Genomic DNA, 27,493 nt, shown 5'->3' on the forward strand with positions numbered 1-27,493 from the left:
TGGTGTGATCCCATTCGGCTTTTGTTGTACCTCAATCCCGAGGTAGTATGTCAAGAGCCCTAGATCACTCATCTTGAATAGCTCCTTCATTTGTAGCTTGAATCTTGCAATCTCCTCTTCGTCTGCTCCAGTTATCAAGAGATCATCAACATAGATGCCCACTAAGAGACGATCCTTGCCTTTACCTCGCTTGTACATAGCATGCTCGAGTGGACTTTTCTCGAAACCAAGAGAAATAATTGTACGGTCAAGCTTGATGTTCCATGCCCGAGGAGCTTGGTGTAGCCCGTACAATGCCTTGTGTAGCTTCAACACCTTGTGTTCTTCTCCTTCTTTGATGTACCCTGGTGGTTGCTTCACGTATACTTCTTATTCCAACTCCCCGCTCAAAAATGCGGATTTTACATCCATGTGATGTAGCCTCCAAGATTCTTGAGCCGCGAGAGCTATAACTAGCCTCACCGATTTCATCCTTGTGACTGGAGCGAACACTTCCTCGAAGTCCACACCTTGCTCTTGCACGAATCCTTTAGCTACGAGCCGAGCTTTATGCTTGACCAAGTTTCCTTCAGCATCCTTCTTGACTTTGTACACCCACTTGAGCCCTATGGATTTGTGACCATTGAGAAGATCAGCGAGCTCCCATACTTTGTTGTCTCGTATTGATCCCAACTCTTCATCCATAGCACGACGCCAACACTCCTCAGTATTTGCTTCTTCAAATTTTGTCGGTTCCTCGACGCTAAGCAAACATTGTCATCCTCTTCTTATAACTTTGACACGATTAATAGTACGGAGTGCCTACTCCGGATATAAATCCACCACTGGTCGAAGACGAACTGGTGTCGGCGGATGTTCCCTTGTCTCTTGTTCTGTCGAAGACGAGGAATTTTCATCTTGTGGAGTTGCCAAACTCCTGTTTTCTGGCGATCCAGGTTCTCGAGAATTAGTTGCACGTACATGTGAACCTTCAAGTCCACGTGCATGCCTTCCTGTCTCACAACTAGCTTGAGTTGGAGCCATATTCTGGCCATGCCCAGGCTGTGGACTTCCAGGCGCAGCTCCCAGGCTGCTCCCCTGTGCTATGAAGTCACTTGGTTTAGCGCTTCGAGCATCACTTGGTGTGCTGCATGAGCCATCGCATACCTCGTCTGCTGCATCCTGCTGCGTGCCTTGGCGCGCCTCTGTCCCTGCTTTATCTGGCGCGTTCGGTTGCGCTCCGTTGTTCGGAGAATCACTCGGCGTCGTCGTAGTCTCTGGTTGATTGTCGGCATGCTCGTATTCGTTGTAAACAACGTGAAAGATTTCATCAGAGATCGGGTATACCGTATCGGTAGAGTTCCAATTCCATGACCTTTCTTCTTCAAAGACCACGTCACGCGTCACAACCACCTTATTGGTAGAGGGGTTGCACGCACGGTACGCCTTCGAGCCCGCTTCATAGCCAACCAATATCATTGGAGTACTCCGATCCGCCAACTTACTTGTATGCCCAGTCACCGTCTTCACATGTGCCACGCATCCGAAAGTACGAAGATGATCAACCGCGGGCTTATGTCCGTACCATGCTTCGTACGGCGTCATCCCAACCACACTCTTGGTTGGAGCCCGGTTCAGCAAATAAACGGCCGTATTGACCGCCTCACCCCAAAACTTGCCCGGAATCCCTTTGCTCTTCATCATGCTTCTTTCCATCGCCACCACGGTTTGATTCCTCCGTTCCACAACACCGTTTTGCTGTGGTGAATATGGCTCCGTAAGATACCGCTTGATCCCATGTGCTTCGCAAAATTCTGTGAATTCACGAGACTTGAACTCACCCCCCCCGATCGGTACGGAGGGCCTTCAGCTTGGCTTCGGATTCTACCTCGGCCGCCATCTTTACTTTCTTGAAGGCTTGCAAAGCTTGGTCCTTCGTCTTCAACAACATAATCCACATGTATCTGCTAAAGTCGTCGACTATGAGTAAGAAGTATTTGTTCCGAGCTGGGGTAGCCGGTGTAATGGGTCCGCACAAGTCTCCATGGACCAACTCAAGAGCTTTACTTGCTCTAAAGTTTCCCTCTCTCGGGAACGAGGTCCGCCTTTGTTTCCCAACAAGGCAACCGTCGCACACTTGCTCAACATGATCAATGCACGGTAGGCCACGTACCATCTCCTTTTGTCCAAGTTGCCGAAGAGACTGGAAATTTAGATGACCGTAGCGCGCGTGCCACTTCCATGCCGAGTCCTCCATGCTTGACAAGAGACATACTGGATCCACACGATCCAAGTTGAGGATGTAGAATCTGTTCTGTGACCTCTGCACCTTCATGATCAACATCCTTGGACGGTCATACCCCCATAAATAGTCATCTTCGAGCACAATCTTGCAACCACGCTCCTCGAGCTGGCCAAGACTTATGATGTTGATCTTTAGCTTGGGAATATAGTACACATCTGTGAGTACCTTGTGACCGCCATTCTTCAACTCAAATAGGACAGTACCTCGCCCTATGATGTCAACGGTCCGCCCGTCACCGAACCGAACCATGCCTCCAAGCGAGAGATTTAGCTCAGAAAACTGGTCCTTGTCACCGGTCATGTGGTTGCTTGCTCCCGTGTCGAGGTACCACACGTGCCTCGCCATGTTCACCCTCTTTTTGTAATGAAGGTAAACCTTCTCTTCGTCGAGCGTGACAACCTCGTCGGTGCCTTCGGAGCTGGACCATCCTCGTCCATAAGCTCGCATACTTCGACCATGAGCATCATATCGCTATCATCGCCTCCCTTGGCCATGAGAGCTCTTTCCTTCGGTGGACTCTTGCAATCAGACTTGAAGTGACCGAGGATTCCACAATTGTGACACCTTACTTTTTTTATGTCAAATTTTCTCCTTGGTTTTCTAGCCTTTTCTTCCTGTCTAGCGAGGTCCTTTTTCGTCGGGCTTTGCTTCTCCTTTGCTTTACTACCGCTTGTGGATCCACCTTGCTTTCCTTTCGACAGGGCCATCCATTGCGCCATTGTAAGCATGAGATGCTCACTCTCCTTCGAATCGCCGAAGCTGAGACGAATTGTCTCATCGTGGGCCTTGAACCTTCCAACGAGATCCTCGACCGTGAGAGTGTTCAGGTCAAGACATTGCTCGATCGACGTGACGATTTGGATGTAGCGTGCCGGCGCGACGCGCAAAAATCGTCGGATGATCGCAACTTCTTCTAGGGTTGAACCATAGCCGCGTATGCCGTTGACGAGGGTCTTGAGACGGGCGGCAAACTGATCAACCGTCTCGCTTTCCTCCATCTTCAGGCACTCGTAGCTTCTCATCAGGGACTGAAGGTGTGCTTCCTTGACACGGTCATGACCCTGGTGCAGGATCTTGATGGTCTCCCATGCCTCCTTCGCCGTTTTCTTTCCGATGAGGTGTTGCAGCACATCCTTCGGCATAGCGGAGTAGATCGCTGTTAATGCCTGACGATCCGTCCGGTACTTTGCAGCGCCCTTCGCATACTCGGCGCCGCCGGGATCGACGGCTTCCCAGAACTCCGCTCCCTCCATCGCGACCTTCATGTTCATCGCCCATAGTGCGTAGTCCTCTCGATCCAGCCGGGGGAATTGCGACCCCCAACCATCGGCATCGGTGCTTTAGCTCCCGCCACAACGATCTCCTTGCTCGGGTTTGACATGATCCTTCGATTGCTTTCCGAAGATCACGCCAATAAACCAAGCTCTAAATACCAATTGTTGGATACAGGTCCAACTAGGACGAGTACTTTCCGTCTAGACGATCTCGTATGCGGCAGCCAGAGAGAGCAAGCACGTAAGCCGCCGGTGGATGGATACTCACTTAACAAAGCTAAGCAGCCAAGCTAGTAGCTGGATGGTTTGTTGACGTGAAGCTATCTAGACGAGACTAGCACGGATGCAAGTCGCCGTAGACAAAATACGTACACGAGAGACAAGTTCTGGTGTGTTGGCTAGAGGCCCGTATCAAGCTTTTGATTGTATTGCTTTGATCTGAGTTCTCAATACACAGGGGTTACATAGGTATATATATTATCAAACTAGCCTAATACTAAACCTAGTCGGTGACTGTTTCCAGTCCGAGCCGGACATGAACCATACATCATGGATTATGCCAACATGTGGCGCCGGAATGGTTGTCGTGGCCTTCCGGTGCCGTTCTGCCATTGAAAGGACCACAACGACGACGACGGCACCGACGAAGACGACGGTACGGCAGGGCAAAGCGGCCACAAATACAAGGTGGTCGTCTGGTATATTTTTTAAACGGTTGAAATATCAACCATTTTATGAAAATTATATTTGAACTTGAATGAAATCCATCCGGTTTAACCGAATTTCATCTAGGTGGTTCAAATTGTTGGTCCCATATATACAGTTAGCATTGGATGTTGTTTTTCGCATCCATATCTGTGAATTGATCCAATATCTATGGACGGATGAGGGAAAAAAATTGTGGATTGACGTTATAGATGCCCTAAGAGCTGGCTCGGTACAGCCACTCACGCAGTGTGCGCCATTCAACCGTTTGTGAATCTGATCTTCTCGGCCGTAGTGTAGTGCAGGCTTTATGGTCATGGAGCCGTTCGCCTCAACTGCTTATGATCAAGGAGCCGTAGGGTGATCATGCATGTACCAGCTGCTGCTACTAGCTGTTGCAAGTGCTAGTTCAACGTGGGTATCATCAGCAGCTTATGGTCATGGAGCCATTCGCCTCGACTGTCTCGGGACAAGTATATAGCAAAAATGCTACACCTATGGGCTACCTACACAATTAGCTTACGTAGCCCTCTCACTAACCAATCACTCTGCCCCGTGATTTTAACTGTGGGTCCGTTCTCCTGGTTTCCAGCCAATCAAATAATGCGGCCGACAGTTTCTCCATGGCCGAGAGGAGCTGCGGGCCGAGCATGGGGTCGCCTGAGTTGAGAAACGCCGACCATGGTGACGTGTGTGACGGGAATGAGACGGAGCAGAGGGACCCGATTGCTTTTTTTACAAAATTTATAGGGACCATTTTACTTTTTTTCTATGGACCGACACATGGGCCCACATGTTACAATAGTCAACTAATGGTCTAATGTAACAGTGACCTCACAAGTGGAACCCCTCTGTCACAAACACAACTAAAACTTAACACTTCAACAACTAGGTTTTTTGGAACAACAAAACAATTTTATGGTAGACTATTGGAAAATAATAAAGCGATAATGTTTTATAATCAAAGCTTGTAATGTGCTAGTTTTTTGCTATATACGGGCGCTGAGCTAATAGTTTGACTCTCTCAAAGACGGATTCTCTCTCTGAAAAAAGTATGCGTTGGATCTATTGTAGAATGAATGTAAAGAGACAAATAAAGAGTCTAAATGACCCACTAGTTTCATTGCAATGTGGGAGACCCACTTATATACAAGATGAAGGGATGTGTTGAGGAGACACCTTTTCACCAACAGACACCTCCTGGAAAGCATCCCTTCCATACAATTGATCACATGTTTTATTTCTCAACACTCCCCCTTGATCAATTCATCATCTGTATATTGAAAACTCCTCCAAAAACCCTGTGGGAAAAATTGAGGAGAAACCTTATAATAATATGCCATCGAAAACTCCTTTAAAACCCACTGGGAAAAATATAAGGAGAAACCAATATGGCATACAACCGCACTTGTATTTATATTGTGTTGTTAAAAACCTTATATGAGAAACCATCTTGAAAAACTCATAAAGGGAAAAAGAGTACAATATGAATGATCTGAAGATCACCAACAGGTTATAACATGGGATTTCACTCCCCCTGAATTTCGCAAACATCAATGTTGTCTCATACCAATTCCACGAATGCGATTCTGTAATATAAATGTTGGTAGAGACATTGTGAACCTCACAATAATTTGTTTGCAGATTATCCTCTTACATTTCTGTAATCCACGAGGATAAATATAACCCATAAGCAATACAAGTGATATTATCTTGGTAGATAATGATCTTTGATTCCAATGAATCTCCACATGATCTCACATGTGACCAGTCATTCTGCGAAGACATGTATATCTTGTCATGCTTCAAACATAGTTATGGCAGAATGATTATAGGAAGGACTCATTTAGAGTCTATTCTGAAGGCTTCACTCAGAATACTCTTCCATTAAATCCAGCCTTTGATATGGCATTGTTGTGATGAGATTATCAGCTACTATCAGGATATCACACCATGGTCCCATCTTGATTATCTCAATGGAATTAATCAAGAATGTTTGTGTCTTGGACATATCCGAAGATATTTCTTACACCAACCATTATATCTTTTATTGGGGATTGCACTCTCAATAAATTGCCAAAAAAATAGTGTCAGACCTGACTTACTTTGCAATATACATGAGTGCTCCGATGGTACTCAGATGTGGAACTTCATGTCCATTATCACTTCACCATCTCCCATGGACATGTGTCCCGTGTCAGGTATAATATGACCATATGTGTCTTTGATAAGATGTATCCATATTGAATGTTTTCAATATTTCCAGATACATAAAGACTGACATACATATATTCCCGAGGGATTTTGCTAAAGCTATATACTTAGCATCATTTGGTTTGACCCAAATATCCGTCTCAAAATGATTGTGTGTATTTAATATGTCTTGTATAGACATTGATGGTAAGATCATCCACATCAATAATAAGATGTAAATCCAATTCATGATATCTTCATGAATACACATCAACAATCATCAGAATTAGAGTAATCCTTGTTAAGGAGTAACTCACTTAGTCGGTTGTACCACACGACTCTCCGACCAAATTCAGAGTCAAAGAATGACTTCTGAAGCTTCACACACATGTTGCGATTTATCATTGGATTCGGAATATTAAGCCATTTAAACGACTTCAATATATATATCCGAACTGAATTATCCATGTGAGTATGTAGCCATTACATACATCAACGGTGTTGGGATATGGATGACGCACATCCATCAAGTGTCATTCAACGCGAGGTTGAATCACATTTACTGACCGAGGAGACCGTTTCCTCTATTTCCACGGAAACATATGAGAACTTAATCCCATGTGACCAAAATTCTCCCCCTCTTGCTCTCATTTGGGGATACGAATGGTTATTAGGTACCTCCACTCGTTCTGGTACGAAAATTCAGTGACACCTTTGTCATCAGTAAATGTATATGGCAGTTTATTTGCAATATGTTGCAAATTCTCATAATCTAAATCTTTAGTTCAAATTCTGAAGTACGTGGACAAAATGTCTATGTCATTTCTTTTGCATTTCTTGGCATTCTATGTGGTACATTTCTCCCCCTAATGCTAGAAAATGTCCTTATTACAAAAGCAATCAGCGTACAAGCTGCAAATAACTCCCTTGCCAGGTAGATGCAAATAACTCCAAACCTCTAAAAACAAAAGCTGAGTCTAAAAACAAAAGACATGGGTGCAGGCAGGTAGATGCATTTAGGAATAAATGAGAAGTTAGTGTGTGAGCAAAGTTTGTTAAGGGTCACCACAGGGGAGGAAAAAACAAGCTGTGACGCTTGGCACAACCTCGTGTGAGTGCACTTGCAACAAGCCCAAGCTTCTGGGATATCCTTGCAGTCAGGTATTGTGGGCAGCTGCAGATCAAAAAATTAATGTCGAGCCATACGTATCACCATACTTCAACATGCACAATTTGTACAACACTTGGAACGGTGAGTTTTGGGCATGGGACATTGATATGAACTACAAGCAATTATGGCCAGAAGGGACCACATGGGTTCGAGATCCCGCATTGATGCGAACCAGCAAGGGACGGCGTCAGTCTAGGCGTCATCGCAATGACATGGACCACAACAAGTTGGGAGAACCAAGGCGATGCCGCGTATGTAGGTGTGCTGGTCACTCGCGTAGGGAGTGTCCGTATCGTAACAACAACACTGCGTGATATGTAATCATGCTATGTATTTTAATTTCATCGTGATGTAATATTCAGAATATTTAATTTAATTTCATCGTGATGTAATATTCAGAATATTTAATTTCATTTCATCGTGATGTAATATTCGGAATATTTAATTTAATTTCATCGTGATGTAATATTCGGAATTTTTAATTTAATTTCATCATGATGTAATATTTTGAATTTTTAATTTCATTTCATCGTGATTGCAGGTTATGGCTGAAATGCTCCAGCTTTTGAATGGTTATCACGACAACCACCACCGTTGTCAGCTTTTCTTAAATCCAAATCATGAAAATCCTCCTCAGACCTTCCAGCTTCGAACCATAAAGACGCCCTGGTCAATACATAATCGTTTTCTTGAACACCTTGAGGCTTATGGACTCCTTCATTTTGCGCACCTCGCAGCTCGTCGAGGTAGTTTTTACTGCCGACCCATCCCTTTTGACATCCCTTGTTGATAGATGGAGACCGGAGACCCATACATTTCACTTTCGATGTGGAGAGCTTGAACCTACTCTAAAAGATGTGTCAATGATCACAACTTTACCAATTAGAGGTGTGCCAGTGGTACATCCACGAGTTTATCCTAATTGGCCAGGAGATGTCTCTGGCCGTCTGAGGCTCGAAATGCCCATATGAGATCGATCTGGTCCGCCTCGAGGTGTCTCACTTAGCTGGCTTCGTACTAACTTCGAAATTTTATCTACCTATGCTGATCCTGAGACAACGAAGAGACACTTGTTTGCATATTTGTTGTGGCTTTTTGGTGTGACGTTTCCTAATTCTCACGGGGAGGTAGTTTTGCCTGGTCTCATCTATTTTGCCGCAAAGATAGTAGACGAACCTTTACCCCAAAATCCACCATATAGCTTTGGTTCTGCTATGCTTTCTCACACATACCGAGGGTTGTGTGATGCCACTCAAAAAACTTCATTCACATCTAAAGCTCCATTACTTTGTGTCTCCTACGAGTTTCTACAGTTGTGGTCCTCGGAATACTTACCTGTAGGACGACCGCAGATAGTAGAACCCGCAACCCCATACAAGTATGGTGAGGGCGTTGTAACTATGTCCAGCCGGTGGATGCTGGGTCGAAAAAAATGGTCTACTAAAATTGCAAAAAATTGTTACCCCATATACCATGATCAGTTTGAGCTTCTTAACGACTCACTAATAACATGGAACCCGTGGACTGAGGCACACATTGATATGGTATTTGGTTCACAACGCATCCCAGTGGAATGCGTGATAGTGCCTTCTGGATGACTCGCTGCAATTTACTCTATCTATGGTTTGTGGAACCGTACAATCCTAACGGTGTCATGAGACAGTTCGGTCTATATCAAGATATTCCACCACCGGTTCCAAGATGTATCGACGAAGAAACTCATAAGTAAGTAAGATGTGACCTAGCTAAATAGATATTCAATCACCGGTTCTTGAATTTTTGTTTTGTTATCTAAATTTCAGGATGAGCAATATGGACAGATCTGGTGTCGACTGGAATGTAGAAAACATTTAATGGATAAATCAGTGGAATAATGAAGCTCTACAAAATATAGTGCCTCAGCAACGGTAATTTTACTCATGTTAATTTAATTATGTACTTATAAAATACATAATGTGATGTAATTATTTATTTATGCACAACGTACGATGCAACTACGACAGAAGCGTACCATAATTAGTATCGCATGATCACGCGTACTAGACCGACGAGTGAACCACCTACGATGCCAACACATCCAATGCATATGGAACAGTTGCAGAGACGGATAGACACATCATCAGCTTACTATCGTGACTCTGCGGTAATCATCAACATCTTGCTATTCAGGTCCATCATTTCATGAACAATTCAACCAACCAACAACGATTTTTTTTCAGATTGATATTTGCACCCAAGTAGAAGCGATGGCGAGGGAAGGAATGCGAGCCCAGTGAATTGATCCTAAAGGCAGGTCCTTCTTTAAAATAATTAGCGAATTCGTCAGCACAAGGTTTACGAGATGCGGTACAGAGAACGACGTTGTCACTGGAGCGTACAACATTCCGGAACCGAGGTCAGTTAGACCGAGTGCGGCGCCGTCGTCGTCCATGCGGTGGGGAGAGGGTCCTAATACTACGCCGACACTTCCACGACATGACTCGTCTCTACAAATACATGGGCAGAGATCAGAGGTAAATGCACCAGATTTAGGTTCGACGCCCGAACAGACTCATTTCGTGGAGCAGGATGCATATACAGCATATGGCGCACACACTCAAGGATCTCAGCCATATCTGCCCACGCGAGGGATTAGGATGCCCGAGGAGAATCGTTGGGCTGACACAAGCGAGGGAGCACAAAGCTACAACAACGGTCAGGTATGTACAATTATAATAAGCAATTACATAACTTCTATTTACACATAATTTTTTTACACACAATTTTTCGACGCAGAAAATTAATGATCCATCATGGGGAGATGAACATACCCAGCATGGCGTACAGAAAGAAATACTCACAGAAACCCATGATACTCAATGCACGCTCCCAGGAATGCTAAATGATTTTTTCGGAGAGGACGTTATTGGTCCATCTTATATCAATTCTGAGTCACAGCCATTCACCTATAATTTAGAATCATCAGACTCCACCACCTATGCATGAGTCACAGACACAGGAACACGAGGGACAGTACGGCCGTGGTCTTCGTGAACACAGACCCCCTGAACGCTTGTCACCCTCCGGTCGTCGGGCAAGGCCAGCTGGTCGTCGTCGCATAGGGTGATTCGTCTATCTATGTGTGCGAACTATTGTATCTCTCTATGTCAGTTTCAAACTTTCAGATGTACGTACAAGACATCTATGTAGTTTGATGAAATAAAAGTTCTCGATATATTTCGACGCAGTTTTCCAATTTAAAGTTGCTTCCATAAAATAAGATACATAAAATAACATACAGAAAATACGATACATTAAGATGTAGAGTTCATAAAAAAAAACTACATAAAGTCATCGTCATCCTTCGACGATGCAGAGCTCTCGCCCTTTGACGAAGCGCTACTCTTGGCCTTCGTCGATGATGCGCTCTTGTCATTCGTCGATCATGCGCTCTTGGCCTTGGTACTCGGCATGAAGATATCGTCTTCGTCCTCACTATCGTCAATCTATAAAAAGGGATGTTTTACTCCACCTCCACCGCGTATGTGTTGGCCTTTCTTCTTCCATCTTTCATTCAACCGCATAAGTTCTTTCCGAATCTCCTCATATGTCCTTGCAGGCCACCCCTTCCTAGCTAATGCGTGGGCAACCTCATTCAGTAGCGTGTCACTACTGATGAGTTCGTCCCATGAAACTATTCTGTTATCTATCTTGAAATTGCTAGCTAAGCGCAGAAGACACTCGGACATACCACTGTAAAAACTACGATCGAAAGGATAATGAGACATTTTCGGGACACTCCTTACCCACCTTGGTCTGGAGGGGGTTTTATAGGTGCAGCAGAGCGAGACGAATAACTATACGCGGGAAAACGAGGAGGGAAAGCGAGGCGGGAACAAAATGGCGGCAAAGCTATACGCGGGAAAAAATGGCAGGAAAGTGAGGTGGGAAATAAATGGCGGGATAAAATGAACATACACGTAGCCGAAATTAAGATACCCATTGCGGAAATGAAGACACAACTTGCCGAAATTAAGATAGACATTGCTGAAAATAAGATACAATTTGCCGAAATTAAGATACAACTTGCATAAATTAAGATACAACTAACACAAATTAACATACAATAAAATAAATCTACTGAGTCCAACGTGGATATTTTCCTTTTCCATCACCAGCTTCTTTTGCTGCCTTGGCGGCACGAGCCCTTTCTCTCTTTCTCTCCTTCTCAGCTTCACGGGCTTGTTCCCGCTGTCTGTAAACCTCCTCCAGCCAAAGTTTCTCTTCTTGATTTTTCCTTATCATCTCATCAATAAAAGCCCTCTGCTCCACACAGTAATCTTCCCACTCTTTCTTCTGCTCTGCTTTCTCCTCTGCTTCAGCCTTCTCGCGACGCTCTTCCAAGTCCAAGCTAGCCCATGCACGGCGACCTCTTTCACGAATCTCGGTCACCGCCCAGTCCGGCATTTCCGTGTCAATCCAACGATAGTACATGCAGAGAGGAGGAGGAGAGTAAAGGATGGATCAGATTCAAGTAAACAATAATATCAAGTAAACAATAATCTGGATGACTTGAGCATACCGGAGGCCTGACGTACGCAGAAATAGATTCGGATGGATCAGATTCATAATTGGCGCACATGAAAAACTTCATGCCCAACCAATCTGAAAAATCCGTCACCTCCTTCACCTTGCAGACATCTCCGCACCAACATCGAACTGCTTCCACCCCCCGAGGCAAGCTTGCACTCTGCATTTTCCTAGGCCTAATGCTCTGATCCGAACAAGGCAAACTCATACTGACTATGGAGGTGCAGGTGCTTTGAAGTCTGGCTGATGGTGAAGAGAGTTTTCACTCTCTGCCTCCTTTTATAGGCTCTGCCGGATGTCTACGCAGGAAAAAACGGCGCGAATACGAGAAACTTCAGCACGAAACTTAGGCGGGAAACTTAGGTGGGAAAATAACGCGGGAAACTTAGGCGGGAAAAAATTGCACTGCTCGTCCATCATTATCGCGTGCATGTGGCGGGAACAAATACAGCAGGCAGTCTCCGTTCCTAAATTTGTCTTTTTAGATATTTTACTAGATGACTACATACAAAGCAAAATGACAGAATCTACATTCTAAAATGAGTCCATATACATCCATATGTAGTCTTCTAGTAAAAAAATACTCCCTCCGTTCCTAAATATAAGACCTTTTAGAGATTGCACTATGAACTACATACGGATGTACATAGACATATTTTAGATTATAGGTTCATTTATTTTACTTCATATGTAGTCTTCTAATGAAATCTCTAAAAGGTATTATATTTTGGAACGGAGGGAGTACATCCCAAGCAGGGCATAATAGCGCATGCATGTGGCGGGAAAATTTGGAGCGGAATTTTTTCACAGAGCGCGCTAACTCCAGGGCCAACCCAGATTCCCGGCCGGCCGCCTGGGGCCGAGGTGGCAGGGCCCACCTATCTGTCGCCGTTACGGTACGGCAGGGCGGGAACGGAATCTGGGGTCGGCCGCCTGACCTCGTGGCGGCAGCCCTGTCGGCCGCCTGCGCCTGTGGCGGCAGGCCCTAGCCGCCTCGGGCGCTGGCGGCAGGTGCCACGTGCCGCCTTGCGCGCCTGTCACCACGCGTGGAGGGGGTCCTTTTCATTTTTAGCATCCGCATGTGGTCTTTTCTGGCTATTCCGTTCGCGAGGGGGTCCTTTTGGACAAAAATTCCACATTCACATCTATGTTGCTTCACATATTTGCTACTCCCTCATTTCCGGTTTATAGGGCCCAAATATGAAATCTCATCAAATAAGATAGACTATGAGTGGATGACGATGACACATGTTTTGTGGATAAAATTGCCCAATGAAAATTTTCTCACTTGATGAACTCCCGAGGCAATAAGTGCAACACTCATTCTCTCATTGTATTTGCATGTTGCATGTAGATTAAGATGCATGCATGACCAATAATTCTCCCATTTTCATTAAATATGGTGTGAGACTCAAAGGTCTTTAACACAATTGAACTCAAAGTGAGCTTTATATAATGGAAATCTGAAAAAAATTTAGATGAACCCTCTAAACAGGAAAGGAGGGAATGCCCAGTTTATCTCTTTAATATTGCCATGTGTGTTTTTGATTTTTTTTTATCATATAGCTTCATAGGATTAGCCCGCCCTCCCCCAAAAAAACTTTATATGGAAATAGACCATGCTCAGTTATGAATTAAGACATTGCAGGAAATATATCCCACATATGTACGGATGATATATAATATAATTAGGTCACATGGATTACATAATATTATTTTTGAGGAATTTTTCATTTACATCTTAGAAACTTGCATATAAATTTCTTCCCCCATTCTAGCTACTACATATAACATAGAATCCCATCACTGGTATACTTCGTGCATATTGAGTAGCTATTTCTACATTGCCATCAAAAAGATAGATCATGGTTATGGCACTTCACACTTCAATTTTTTTTTGTTTGGGATGAAAAGTTACGTTTTTTGGGTAAATGATCTTATATACTTGCTGAAACCGGAACTGTTTTGCATCAATAAGAGCTACATTACTATGTGCTTGACAGGTAGAACACCTCTGTTTTTTGCGATACGTAAGGGTGCGGGCATTGTCAAATATCTTCTCGAACATGGTGCTGATCCAAACAAAGTCAACAGCGATGGAATCTCCCTTTTACATGAAGCTACTATGTCAGGTCTACCTCTAAAAACAAAAGCTGAGTTGAGAAACCAAATTCGTCATCTGTATATTGAAAACTCCTCCAAAAACCCTGTGGGAAAAATTGAGGAGAAACCTTATAATAATATGCCATCGAAAACTCCTTTAAAACGCAGTGGGAAAAATATAAGGAGAAACCAATATGGCATACAACCCCACTTGTATTTATATTGTCTCGTTAAAAACCTTATATGAGAAACCATCTTGAAAAGCTCATAAAGGGAAAAAGAGTACAATATGAATGATCTGAAGATCACCAACAGGTTATAACATGGGATTTTACTCCCCCTGAATTTCGCAAACATCAATGTTGTCTCATACCAATTCCAAGAATGCGATTCTGGAATATAAATGTTGGTAGAGACATTGTGAACCTCACAATAATTTGTTTGCAGATTATCCTCTTACATTTCTGTAATCCACGAGGATAAATATAACCCATAAGCAATACAAGTGATATTATCTTGGTAGATAATGATCTTTGATTCCAATGAATCTCCACATGATCTCACATGTGACCAGTCATTCTACGAAGACATGTATATCTTGTCATGCTTCAAACATAGTTATGGCAAAATGATTATAGGAAGGACTCATTTAGTGTCTATTCTGAAGGCTTCACTCAGAATACTCTTCCATTAAATCCAGTCTTTGATATGGCATTGTTGTGATTAGATTATCAGCCACTATCAGGATATCACACCGTGGTCCCATCTTGATTATCTCAATGTAATTAATCAAGAATGTTTGTGTCTTGGACATATCCGAAGATATTTCTTACACCAACCATTATACCTTTTATTGGGGATTGCACTCTCAATAAATTGCCAAAAAAATAGTGTCAGACCTGACTTACTTTGCAATATACATGAGTGCTCCGATGGTACTCAGATGTGGAACTTCATGTCCATTATCACTTTACCATCTCCCATGGACATGTGTCCCGTGTCAGGTATAATATGACCATATGTGTCTTTGATAAGATGTATCCATATTGAATGTTTTCAATATTTCCAGATATATAAAGACTGACATACATTTATTCCCGAGGGATTTTGCTAAAGCTATAAACTTAGCATCATTTGGTTTGACCCAAATATCCGTCTCAAAATGATTGTGTGTATTCAATATGTCTTGTATAGACATTGATGGTAAGATCATCCACATCAATAATAAGATGTAAATCCAATTCATGATATATTCATGAATACACATCAACAATCATCAGAATTAGAGTAATCCTTGTTAAGGAGTAACTCACTTAGTCGGTCGTACCACACGACTCTCCGACCAAATTCAGAGTCAAAGAATGACTTCTGAAGCTTCATACACATGTTGCGATTTATCATTGGATTCAGAATATTAAGCCATTTAAACGACTTCAATATATATATCTGAACTGAATTATCCATGTGAGTATGTAGCCATTACATACATCAACGGTATGGATTTGTAATGCCAATTCAGTATCGAAACATAATTCCACTCGTACCTAGAAGGTATGCTACATCATAACTGATGTCGGGTCTTTGCGGAAACCCATGTGCTACAAGTCTCGCTTTCTCACCACCTCATCTATTTCGTTTCTGAACGAAAAATCACTTCTCTTCACTACGGAAGATACTTATGAGGAGCAGGTTTTACTATGGTAAACACCTCTCTTTTGACGAGCGAGTGCTACTCTTCTTAATTACTTCCTTTCATTTGAACCAATATAAGTGTCAACAACAACTTTCCATGGATTTTGGTTCAGGGCCCAAAAGGATTTCTGCAATTCTCAAGAAGAAATTTATGTCGACATATGTAGACTTCAATATACGATTCTCATGAATCAATATCATTAGTGGAATTCTCATTATGCCTCTTAACTCCTTGTGATTTCCCACAACAACGGAGTCAAGATGTTTCGATGTCCCAACACCATAAAAAATGTGTGCACATCGGTGTTGGGATATGGATGACGCACATCCATCAGGTGTCATTCAACGCGAGGTTGAATCACATTTACTGATCGAGGAGACCGTTTCCTCTATTTCCGCGGAAACATATGAGAACTTAATCCCATGTGACCAGAATTCTCCCCCTCTTGCTCTCATTTGGGGATACAAATGGTTATTAGGTACCTCCACTCGTTCTGGTACGAAAATTCAATGACACCTTTGTCATCAGTAAATGTATATGGCAGTTTATTTGCAATATGTTGCAAATTCTCATAATCTAAATCTTTAGTTCAAATTCTGAAGTACGTGGACAAAATGTCTATGACATTTCTTTTGCATTTCTTGACATTCTATGTGGTACATTTCTCCCCCTAATGCCAGAAAATGTCCTTATTACAAAAGCAATCAGCGTACGAGCTGCAATTAACTCCCTTGCCAGGGTTAAGGAATTTGACGAATTAACAATCATACCATAGTTATTCCTCACATAGATCCCAAATATATGTGAAGGCCGTAATGTACGCTCGGGTGGTGATATCGGTGTCCAACCGAATTATCGCAGATGGGAAATACATCAATGATTTCCACGTACAGACCATAAGGGGATACGGTATTAAATGCATTTGATCTCATATAGACCAAATATGCGGCGTGTGAGACCCATGTTACCAACAACAAAATGTTGGATCATCACAATTCTGTAGCAATGGCCATGCAACTTGACTCTCTTTGACAAGAGATCTAGCCACACCATTCTGAGTAGGTACACGATGCACTCAATATGACCATGGATTTCTCGTGAATCAAATTCAACGACATTTCCATTCCAATGGAATTATCCCATGCATATAATCATTTGCTCCAAATTCGTCAATTTGAGCACTTAATTCAGTAAACACATGGTTTTGTGTGGATGATACACACCTAAGACCATCTTGTAGATGTGTCTATGAATACCATGAAGTACCAAAATAACCCAGCCAATGGTTGAATATTTTGCATCATTCTTGAATCCGTTCAAGAATAATGAGTGGCCCATTCAAATTTTAAGGTGAGAGTACCTTAAAACTAATTCCACTATGGCACATGCAGTGCACATAAAATCTTACGATTGTCGGGAATATTGCAACTTTGTTGTGGCCAATTGAATTATCAATAATTTTTCTAATCGTCCTCATACCAAACTGATAAAGGAGGAAAAATCATTGTGTACGCAACAATATTGAGTATGAACTGATTCATACACTCAATTTGTCACAACTATTATGTCCCGTGGACAAGATGTTGCAAATTATACCACCTGTAGTAGTACAATTATATGCTAATGATATATTGGGATAACTAGGAGACTACATAAGATCTGCAAAATATCTTGGGAATGTCATTCACAAGCATATCATCAATGTAGAAGAGTGTATTCTCCTTCTACTACACCAGAATATTTTCTGGTTGTGCATTTGAAGTAGAACTTTAAACTTATCCCATTAAACTCATTCGCCTTCTCCAGTGAGTCGGTGACATGATTCAACCAAAAACATAAAAGTTTTGTAATCATTAGTACGATATTTCATACAACCACCTCTTTGACAAACTTGGGAGTTGTCATTGTGATCATTTATTTAGATGACACATTCCTTTGTGAGATATACACTCCATTTCTGCCTGTCTCTTTTTTTTCCACTTTACTTTCAACTCCTCGTGGTTCTCTAACCACATATTGCTTAGTACTGAAAGCACTAGCACAAATTTCAGGTAATGATATAGCACCCATTGGGGTGTACCAGATGATTCTTCACAAGAAGGTCATCATATGTTTACCGTGAAATGAAGATGGTATTTATTTTACCATCATAGGAGAATGTAAAGTGCAGTAAGGACACACAATCAGATCAAGATGTGAGACTTCCTTATCACATATCCTCAACTTAGTGTTGATTTATAGACAACAGAATTATAAGCATCAATGGACTTGAAGTCCTTAATACAAATGAATACTCATTCGAGTGATGCTTATGGGAACATATCTCTCCTTAAGGTGGTACCAAAAGGACAAATGGATATTCATCATTCATTAAATAGTTGGTTTGAGAACCAAGACATTGCGATGTCACATAAATGCAAATTTGCACATTTCAGGCATTTATAAGATAGCCATGACATTCTCTGCAAGTGGAATTTCTATGGTGACAAGGCCACGGGTCGACAAAATCATTAATGTCAATGACCCATTTTCAATAGTTACTTCCACCTTATGTCATCACATCGCATTTCCTTTCGAAAAAGGTCCGCCATATATTGCATGAAATGCTCATGCATTAATTTACCTTCAGTAAATTAAGTATAATGAAAATGCTATGGCTAAGCATAATCACTATCATGGTGATTCTTAGTGACTCATAGGGTAATTAAGCCCTTCCACATGAAGATAATCACCATTTTGTGGTGTAGATCTTCAAATTAAATGTAGTCATCTCATAAAGGACAAACCTTTAATTTCCATAAAACACATAGAGGTAATCAACCACCTAGTAGTGCCTCACTCTTATGGATAGTTGCAATCAATCATAGCCTTCACAACCTTATGTTATTTAAAACACATGAAGGTAATTCCCACGAAGTGGCATAAACGTCTCACTTGTGCACGAAATTTAATTCGTTGCTAAGATCACATCTCATAAGTTGTGTACTCATGGAAGGTAATCACCAAAATATGCAAGTATTTTGCATAATTATCTTCATAGCATAATATGTAGCATAGTCGCCACTAATGTCTTGGATTCCTCTTCTGATGGAGCATGTGACATTGTAGTCACAACCAATGACAAATGCTATAAAATTGATAAGTATTTGGAAAACATCATGAAGGTAGGCACCAACGGTGTAGGCCTCATAATGATTATGTCATAAGTTTTGTGCCTTCACTTTGCTTTGAACACATGGAGATAATCACTACTGAGTAGTGTAGACCTCATTTTTATGAAGCTTCTCACAACCTTATGTTTTAAAACACATTGAAGGTAATCACCTCATGGTGGTGTAGACCTCACAGTTGTGAACGAAATATAATTCGTTGCCACAAACGCAATCCGTAAGTTGTATGCAAAATTGAAGGTAGTCATTATGTCGAAATGATGTAATATAGACCTCATAATAACATTAAATAATCTGCATTTAAGCAGCATGTCTCATTTGTCAATTCCTTGTGACAAATGTAAATTTGACATAGTTAGGCAGTGTCGTAAACTTCACTACCTCATGTTTCCAAATTTACAAGAAAAATCTATATTCTATGTGAATAATGGAATCAACATATTGCTTTGCAATAGTATTACTCATGTAATACAAATAAATGCAAAATTATTAACATACTTGTGCAACATATATGAGGACTTGGGGCCTCAAACAGTCATTTTACACGATGTAAAATGATGCATAATCAACTATTATGCAATTCAGCAAGATCTTGTAGTCTATCATGTATATTTGCTCTGAATGCTTGGGGCATAAAACGCAAATACCAATAACCATATAGTTAAAATGCTGAAAACAGTAAGCGTGAGAGCTAAACTGCTAAGTCCAACGAGCATGGTGACTCGTTTGCAACTTTCAGTAAGACTCAGGGCTATACCTCACTGTCTTATAAGCCTAAGGTTTGAAACAAAAAAATGCAGAGACTTATAAAGGATTAAAGATTAATCGAAGGGCTAGATTGTAAAATAGTCAAGGAGATATGATTCTCCTTTTGCGCCTTGCGATTGGCAATTCCATGAGAGAAAAATAACCACTGCCCCCGTCAATATGGTTCAGCCGCGTCGGAGCGCTTCATGGCACAACGAACTGGCCTCCACAGGGTCGAGATAGGATTGTGTGCACATCGGGCATCGTCTCCGCGCCGGGATTAGGGATCGCCGACTAATGCGACACCTAGCGTGAAGACATCACCGCGTTGGTGTTGCTACACGGTGAGTCGGCTGCCCTGAAGGGCGTCATCGTCTGCCGCAACACCGCTCCTCGGTCGTAGTCGGATGGGCTTACCAGAGTGCCATTGTGGACCGCGTCGAGTGTCGCTGAGGAAGAACTACGTTGTGGTTGTTCATGCGTCCTCAACGATGTCATTGCCGATTTCATGTCGCCAAGTGTCGGAGCGACTAGTGGCTGTACAAGAGAATTGAATTGGCATATTACTATTATTTTTAGTTAAAATGAGAAAGAACGACCGAGGCATGCATTGATCCATCAAGATCGAGTCCTCCGATTGCATGACTACTGCTTAGCGCCGCTGGCAACATCGCGTCTCGCGCCAGCATGCCGGGATGGGCGCAGCCTCGCGCATGCCTGCCATCGCCTATGCAACGCGGAGAGCCGCGATTCATCTTGTGCGTCTCCATCGTCGTTTAAGAGGGCTATGCTTTGTGTAACCGCCATCTCGTGTGTCTCCAATATCGTTGATGTTAATCTTAGAAAAGAAAATCAAGTTAGCCTTGTCCTTATCGATTTCTTCAACGGATGCATGCATGCCTATGCATGCTCCTCTTGACCGTATGTAACTTGATGCGCCACCGCGTTCTGTCGCGGTGCCATTTTCTCACTGCCTCCGGCTCGCCGTCGCACACTCTGTGCGTAACTGTCATCTCGGCCTTTTTCTTTCTTGTAAAGACTATGTGCCGATAACGTATTTTAGAATGAATGTAAAGAGACAAATAAAGAGTCTAAATGATCCACTAGTTTTATTGCAATGTGGGAGACCCACTTATATACAAGACGAGGAGATGTGTTGAGGAGACACCTTTTCCCCAACAGACACCTCCTGAAAGGCATCATTCCATACAATTGATCACATGCATGTTTTATTTCTCAACAGGATCAATGCATGTGCTTTCTGTTTGCTCATCGGTAGACCGTACTACACTTGCGCGACGTGATGTTGACTTGTTTCACAGCAAAAGGCAGTTCAAAGATATTTTCTGCCGCTTTGTACCGACCAAAATGATGTCTCACATTTTTTTTCTTTGCCGTAAACCAGTCCTCCCTCTCCTTTCTTTGTCGTGTACACCTTCACTTTGTTACATATATTGATTTCATATATTTCTTCCATGAGGTTCCGTTCATTATCGTTTCTGACGTGATTTAACATCCGCTTAACTAAAATTTGAAAATTATGATGTTCGATATGTTTAACATAAAATGCTACTCCCTGTATGACCTGCACATTGAACAGAGTAAATGTGTAAATAATTTTGGAAGGTTTTGGAGTGTCTTGTGTAAATGATGTTTAAGCAGACATAGATGATCCAAAACCCCATATGCCTTGTACAGAGTGATCATGCACGAGTCACCATGCTACTTCATCTTTGGTGTGATCGATCAACTCATGCATGCATGGAGCGTCTGCCTCAACTGCCTCGACAGAAATACTACGAGACGGGGTTGCTGGTGGCCGGATTCTCATTTCTCGCTTGTCAGTCGAAGTGTGTTTTGAATGCATGTGGTTTCTGTTTACTCGTCGGTACAAAGGTTTATTCATATACTATATCACTAAGATTTCTAGTATTAGAGACTTCTCATTTAATTAAAGTCATCGATTTAGGGGGTGTTTCTTTAGAGGGACTTTTTTCCATGTGAAAGAAACAGGAGGGACTTTTAGAAACTAAAACGGGGTATTCAGGACTAAAGGAAGAAGTCTCTATGGGAGGGTCTTTTACTCTTTTTGAGACTTTTTTGAGACTTTTTCCAACAGTGCCCCTACTTTTAGCATGCCATTTAATGACTTCTAGTACATTACTAGGGGTAACATGATCTTTTTGCATGTCATTTAATGACCTCTAGTCCCTGTTTAGTCCCTGGAAAAAACGGATAGGGACTAGAGACTTTTCAGTTGAGACTAAAAAAAAAGTTCAGGGACTTTTCAAAGAAACAGGGCCTTAGAATTGGATCATCAACTTTAACAGGATTAGCAATCTTTCGCTCAATAATTTTAATTAACTACGCTCTCTTATTTCATTGAGAAATTAAATATTATATTTTTTCATGACTTTAATTGGGTTAAGAATTTTTTTAATCAGCTCGAAGCAACCGGCCTATAAACAAATATCAATTCTAGACACCCTCTCATCACCTAAAAAATAGTGTCAACATGCGATACTATAGCACCAATATAGTACATGCAACAATACAGACACATAATTATTTTCAACATGCGGTACAAACACATAATTATTTTCAACATAAATATGAATTAATTAACAGATCTTCAAATCACACCGCGAAAGCCCACCAGAACACCGCATTATATGAATATAAAAAGAAAAGAAACAATATCATCTTCCCCACTAGATAAACCTAATACTCACTCCGTTCTAGAATATAAGATGTATTAGTTTATTGAAAAGTCAACTTTTCTAACTTTGACCAAGTTCAAAAATATGGACATCCATAATACTAAACAATAAAATATAAAAATTCATTTCATGATGAATCAAAGAATTCGATTTGATATTATGGATATTGATATATTTCTATAAAAATGTGGTCAAATTTAAAGAGGTTTGACTTTTTTAAAAACTAATATAACTTATATTTTAAAATAGATTAAGTATAAAAATTATGAATTCGATTTTAGATGGGGGAGGAGCAAAGCCCTAAGTCCGTGATGGGGGGGTGCAACGAGGACCCTAGCAAGGCCAAGCCAGAAGGTGGGGGAGCCTTTTTTTCTTTGACCCTCGAATGGATTAGACGGAGCCTGAGCCAAAAATGGAGACGCCGCCGTAATGCTTAGATAGGAGCTTGCTTGAGGCGAGGTAGGGTGGAGGCATGATGCCATTATTTCTTGCGGGTGTGTTGTAAGTTGTAACTGTTTTTACCAACTATTTCACAAATTTACCAAACTTCTCTCTTCTATTTTGTTTAATGAATCGACTGTCCGATTTAAGAAAGAAGATATGTAAATAATAAGCCGACTATGCATGTCATCGTAGCTTATTAGCTAGCGTATATGGCGTTATTAGCTAGTGTGTCCCTCTGTTTTTAATGTTAATCGTTTTGTTGCTTGTATCCCTCTCTGTTATTTTTTTACTCTTTCCTTTACGTCCTTCCTTTTTCTTATATTTATTCTTGTGCAGTGATACTCTATTTAATCTGTTAATAAAGCACAATAAAGATCCTCCACTTGATGGAAATTGAGCTGAAATAAATTGAAACACAATGAATTTTTTTCTTTCTCGGACAGAATCCAAGATACACAGAGATGCACAGAGAAATTGAAGAGAGACTCTAGCACCCCCTGCACAATACCACATCACTACAGCCTAAATAATAGGCCACCGGATACGCTTCTTGCATTCGGTACTACAACAACAAAATAAAAGGCGGCTAATGTATTCTCCCTGACACGAAAGAAAAGAGGAGCTCCATCTCCAATTAGTTTCCACTGGCTGGGCATGCAATCACAACTGAGCACTGAGCACTCACGTTCTACTCAACTGAGAAACAATTAAGAAAAGGTCAGCAGTTTACATTTCGTTCTTTAAACTGAAATCTGAATTCCGTTTCAGAAAAAAAAAACTGAAATCTGAACGAATACATGACAGGGAGGGGCGAAAAGTGCGTTACCTCGGATAGAGAGGCTTGCGGATCTCCTACCTTCTCCAGGGCCGAGACAAGGTTTTTCGTGGCGAAAATGATGCTGAAGAAGTGAAGATCGATCGCAAGCTTAGCCATAAATTCACTCAATCAAGCAGAACCACACAGCTCGGTCGAGTGTGTGCTTTATAACGATGAGTTGGAGAGAGAGAGAGAGAGTGGCATACGGCTCGTAGTCGTCGCCGTCGAGATTGAAGTGGCTCTCGCCGACCCCGCCCTCGCCAACGAGGTGGGTTGAGATGGTGACCTTCTCCCCCGAACCGGCTACCGGGTACCGCACCGTCATGATCACCTTCTTGCCAACCTTCTTGCCTCCGGACAGGTCAGCGGCCACGAGGCCGGTGAGGAGCAGGAAGAGGAAGACGGAGAGGAGGGTCAGGTGGTAGAGCCGAGCCATGGCAGACTTGGGCTGAGGAGTGCAAAGAAGAGGGTTAACTGCGTGAACTAACTGTGGCCGGCCAAGCAAACGAGAGAAGCATATATAGGACCGGATAGGTAAGTGCATAGCCGCGTGAGCTGCCTGAACTTTTCTTTTTCTTTTTGAGTTCCCACTCAACTGCTAGTATGGGTTTCAGGGAGGGACGTTGGTGTTCTACCGTGAATCCCAATTGTGATTTTAGGGCTCTTGCTGCTGCGTGTAACTTTGTATGGCCAGCCACGCAATGCGCGCCACTCAACTGCCAAACAAATAACAGGTTGAAGCTTGTGTTACCGGATGTTATTTCGGAGTTTCAAAGTGCTTTTGTCCCGGGGAGGCTGATCACTGATAGTGCTCTCATTGCTTATGAGTGCTTGCATACTGTTCGCCGTCAGAATAGTAAACACCCTTCTTTGCTCTTAAACTTGACATAATGAAAGCATATGACCGCATCGAGTGGGAGTATCTCCATGCTTGTTTGGTTAAACTTGGTTTTGCTGATACTTGGGTTAACTCCGTTATGCGGTGTGTTACCTCAGCTAGATATGCAGTCAAAGTGAATGGAGAACTTACTTCTCCTGTGGTTCCTTCAAGGGGGATTCGTCAAGGGGATCCTATCAGTCCATATTTGTTTGTTTTGTGTACTGAAGGTCTATCTTGTCTAATGCAGAAGGAGGGTCTTGGTGAGCTACAAGGAATATGCAATGGTCAACAAGGCCCCTCTATTTCACACCTACTCTTCGCTGATGATAGTATCTTCTTTGCTCGAAGTGATCCTAGGACAGTGGAGGCCCTCAAATCGGTAGTAAATATGTACTGTCAGGCTTCTGGTCAGAAGGTGAACTTGCAGAAGTCGTCGATTTTCTTTGGTAACAGTTGCCCACCTGCCATCAAATCTGAGGTGATGCACCAGTTGGAGGTTACCAACGAAGGTATGCAGGATTATTATCTCGGGATGCCAACTGGTGTGGCTAGAGCGGCCACAACATCTTTCAATTTTTTGACTGACCGGGTATGGCGGAGTGTCACTAGCAATACATGGCGGCCGCTTTCTCGGGCAGGAAAAGAAACATGGCTTAAGGCTGTCGTGCAGGCGATCCCTAACTACATCATGAGTTGTTTTCAGGTCCCTGTTGCGACATGTGATAAGATGGTCGGCAGCATTGCGGATCACTTGTGGGGTTTTGAGGATGGCCGCAAAAAAATGCATTGGAGGTCTTGGGAGTGGCTTTCATCCCCCAAATCTCTTGGTGGATTAGGCTTTCAGGATTTTGGTTTCTTTAACCAGGCGATGCTTGAGAAACAAGCCTGGAGGTTAGCTACTGATCCCACCTCGTTGTGTGCTCGGGTTCTCAAGGGCCGCTATTACCCGGATGCTGATTTTCTGTCTGCTGGGAAGCCGAGATCATCTTCGTTCACTTGGCGCTCCATTCTGTTTGGTCGTCAGTTGCTTAAGTCTGGTATGAGATGGGGTATTGGCAATGGGGATAATGTCTCTATTATGAGAGATAATTGGATTCCGGGATTCCAACAAGGGACAATCAACCCGTTGTTTCCCATTCCTGATACTGCCAAGGTTCGTTATCTTATGAATGACGAGGGCAATGCTTGGGAAGAAGACACTGTCCGGGCGTTCCTTCATGTCGACTTGGCTGAGACTATATTGCAGCTCCCTATCAGCCGCCGAGGGGGTGAGGATTTCATTTCTTGGCCTCATGATCGCTTTGGTCAATATACCGTTCGATCTGCCTACAACTTGGCCCGCAAAGCTAGCTTCTTCTCAACACATCACACTACAGGGAGAGGTTTAGATCGTACGGGACGGAAGTGGAGACGAGCTGGAAAACACTCTGGTCCATTGTGGCGCCAGGAAAAATGAAAATTGTCCTTTGGCGGATGGCCCATGATGGACCGGTGTATCTTCTGTGGTGATACCGAAAGGGTTGAACATATGTTCTTGTTCTGTCCATTTGCTAGGAGGGTTTGGGAAGGAGTTAAATCAGTTTTCCCACTACATCTTTACATGAAGGACTTGCATAATATGAAGTAATGGCTATTCGAGTTCATCAAGCGTGAGCCAAAGCTTAACTCCACGGTTCTTGCTGTTACAGCTTGGCATATCTGGGAAGCCCGCAATGACTGTCGTAAGAATGAGGGGCAGTTCAGTGTGTTAAGGGTGATGTCTCGCGTTTTGGCTTATGCTGATATGATCTTGCAGCATCTCTGGAAGGATTCAGCAGCACAGGCACAACCGGTGGCTCCTGTACAACAGCGCTGGCCTCCACCCCCTCTGGGCTCGGTTGATGTACCCTTGTTTCACAATACAAAGCTCTCTTTTAGGGGAATCACTGACACTGTAAAAGACTGTTCGTACATATTTGTAGCATGTATTTTAATTTGCAATCCATCTGTTCACTAACGTAAGATGTTTTTTTAAAGCCAAGGCAAGCCTGATCAGAGAAATCAAGGTAGCTCCCGGTGACAAACCAGAGTACTCCTATAGTCTAGCCCTATTACAATCACCTTATTACAGGCACCAGGAGGTGAGATGTTTTGAATATTTTAATATAAACTACATACAAGCATAAATTAGGAAATAAATACAATAAAATGTATCCATATGCATTTGTAGAAAAGAATTAAAACATCTTATAATTCAGAACGGATGGAGTACCAAGATAATTTTTCATTATTTTTTCATTTGATCTAATTAAACAACCCCTCTCCTACCTTCTCTCCTTTCTTTTTTCCTATACACATTATATCCTTTGTACATTATTTCCTTTATTGTGTATATATGCATTTCAGGTCTCTTTTATACATGTGATTTAATAACTGGTTAACTTTTTTTGGGGGAGAAACTTGCGATCTATTCATCTTCAATAACGATAGTTCAACGAACACTAGAAATAATAAAAATTACATCCATATTCGTAGGCCATCTAACTATGATTGCAAGCACTGAAACGAGTCGAAGGCACGCCGCTCTCGTCATAGTTGAGCAAACTTTGTTTTGGTATACAACCGGAAAGTCGTCGTGCTAAGGTCGCATATAACTAACACACCAGAACTGCATTTGTCGCTGATGAAGAGTGTAGATCCGAAGGTTCCAACCTAGAGACACAAGAACATAGACTAGCAACAAA

The 27,493-nt window shown here is 42.3% G+C and overlaps 1 protein-coding gene across 1 annotated transcript; it reads right to left on the reverse strand.

Moving 5' to 3' along the window:
- Positions 1 to 23,479: 23,479 nt before the first annotated feature.
- On the reverse strand, positions 23,480 to 24,373 carry LOC123406389. Its single transcript, XM_045099897.1, has 3 exons — positions 24,097 to 24,373; positions 23,900 to 23,972; positions 23,480 to 23,769 (listed from the first exon to the last, which is right to left on the reverse strand). The coding sequence occupies exons 1-3, from the start codon at positions 24,324 to 24,326 to the stop codon at positions 23,755 to 23,757; spliced, it is 318 nt and encodes a 105-aa protein (XP_044955832.1). The 5' UTR covers positions 24,327 to 24,373; the 3' UTR covers positions 23,480 to 23,754.
- Between the last annotated feature and the right edge of the window lie 3,120 nt (positions 24,374 to 27,493).

Source organism: Hordeum vulgare, chromosome 1H, assembly GCF_904849725.1.
Source record: "Hordeum vulgare subsp. vulgare chromosome 1H, MorexV3_pseudomolecules_assembly, whole genome shotgun sequence".
In the NCBI taxonomy this organism is placed as follows: domain Eukaryota; kingdom Viridiplantae; phylum Streptophyta; class Magnoliopsida; order Poales; family Poaceae; genus Hordeum; species Hordeum vulgare.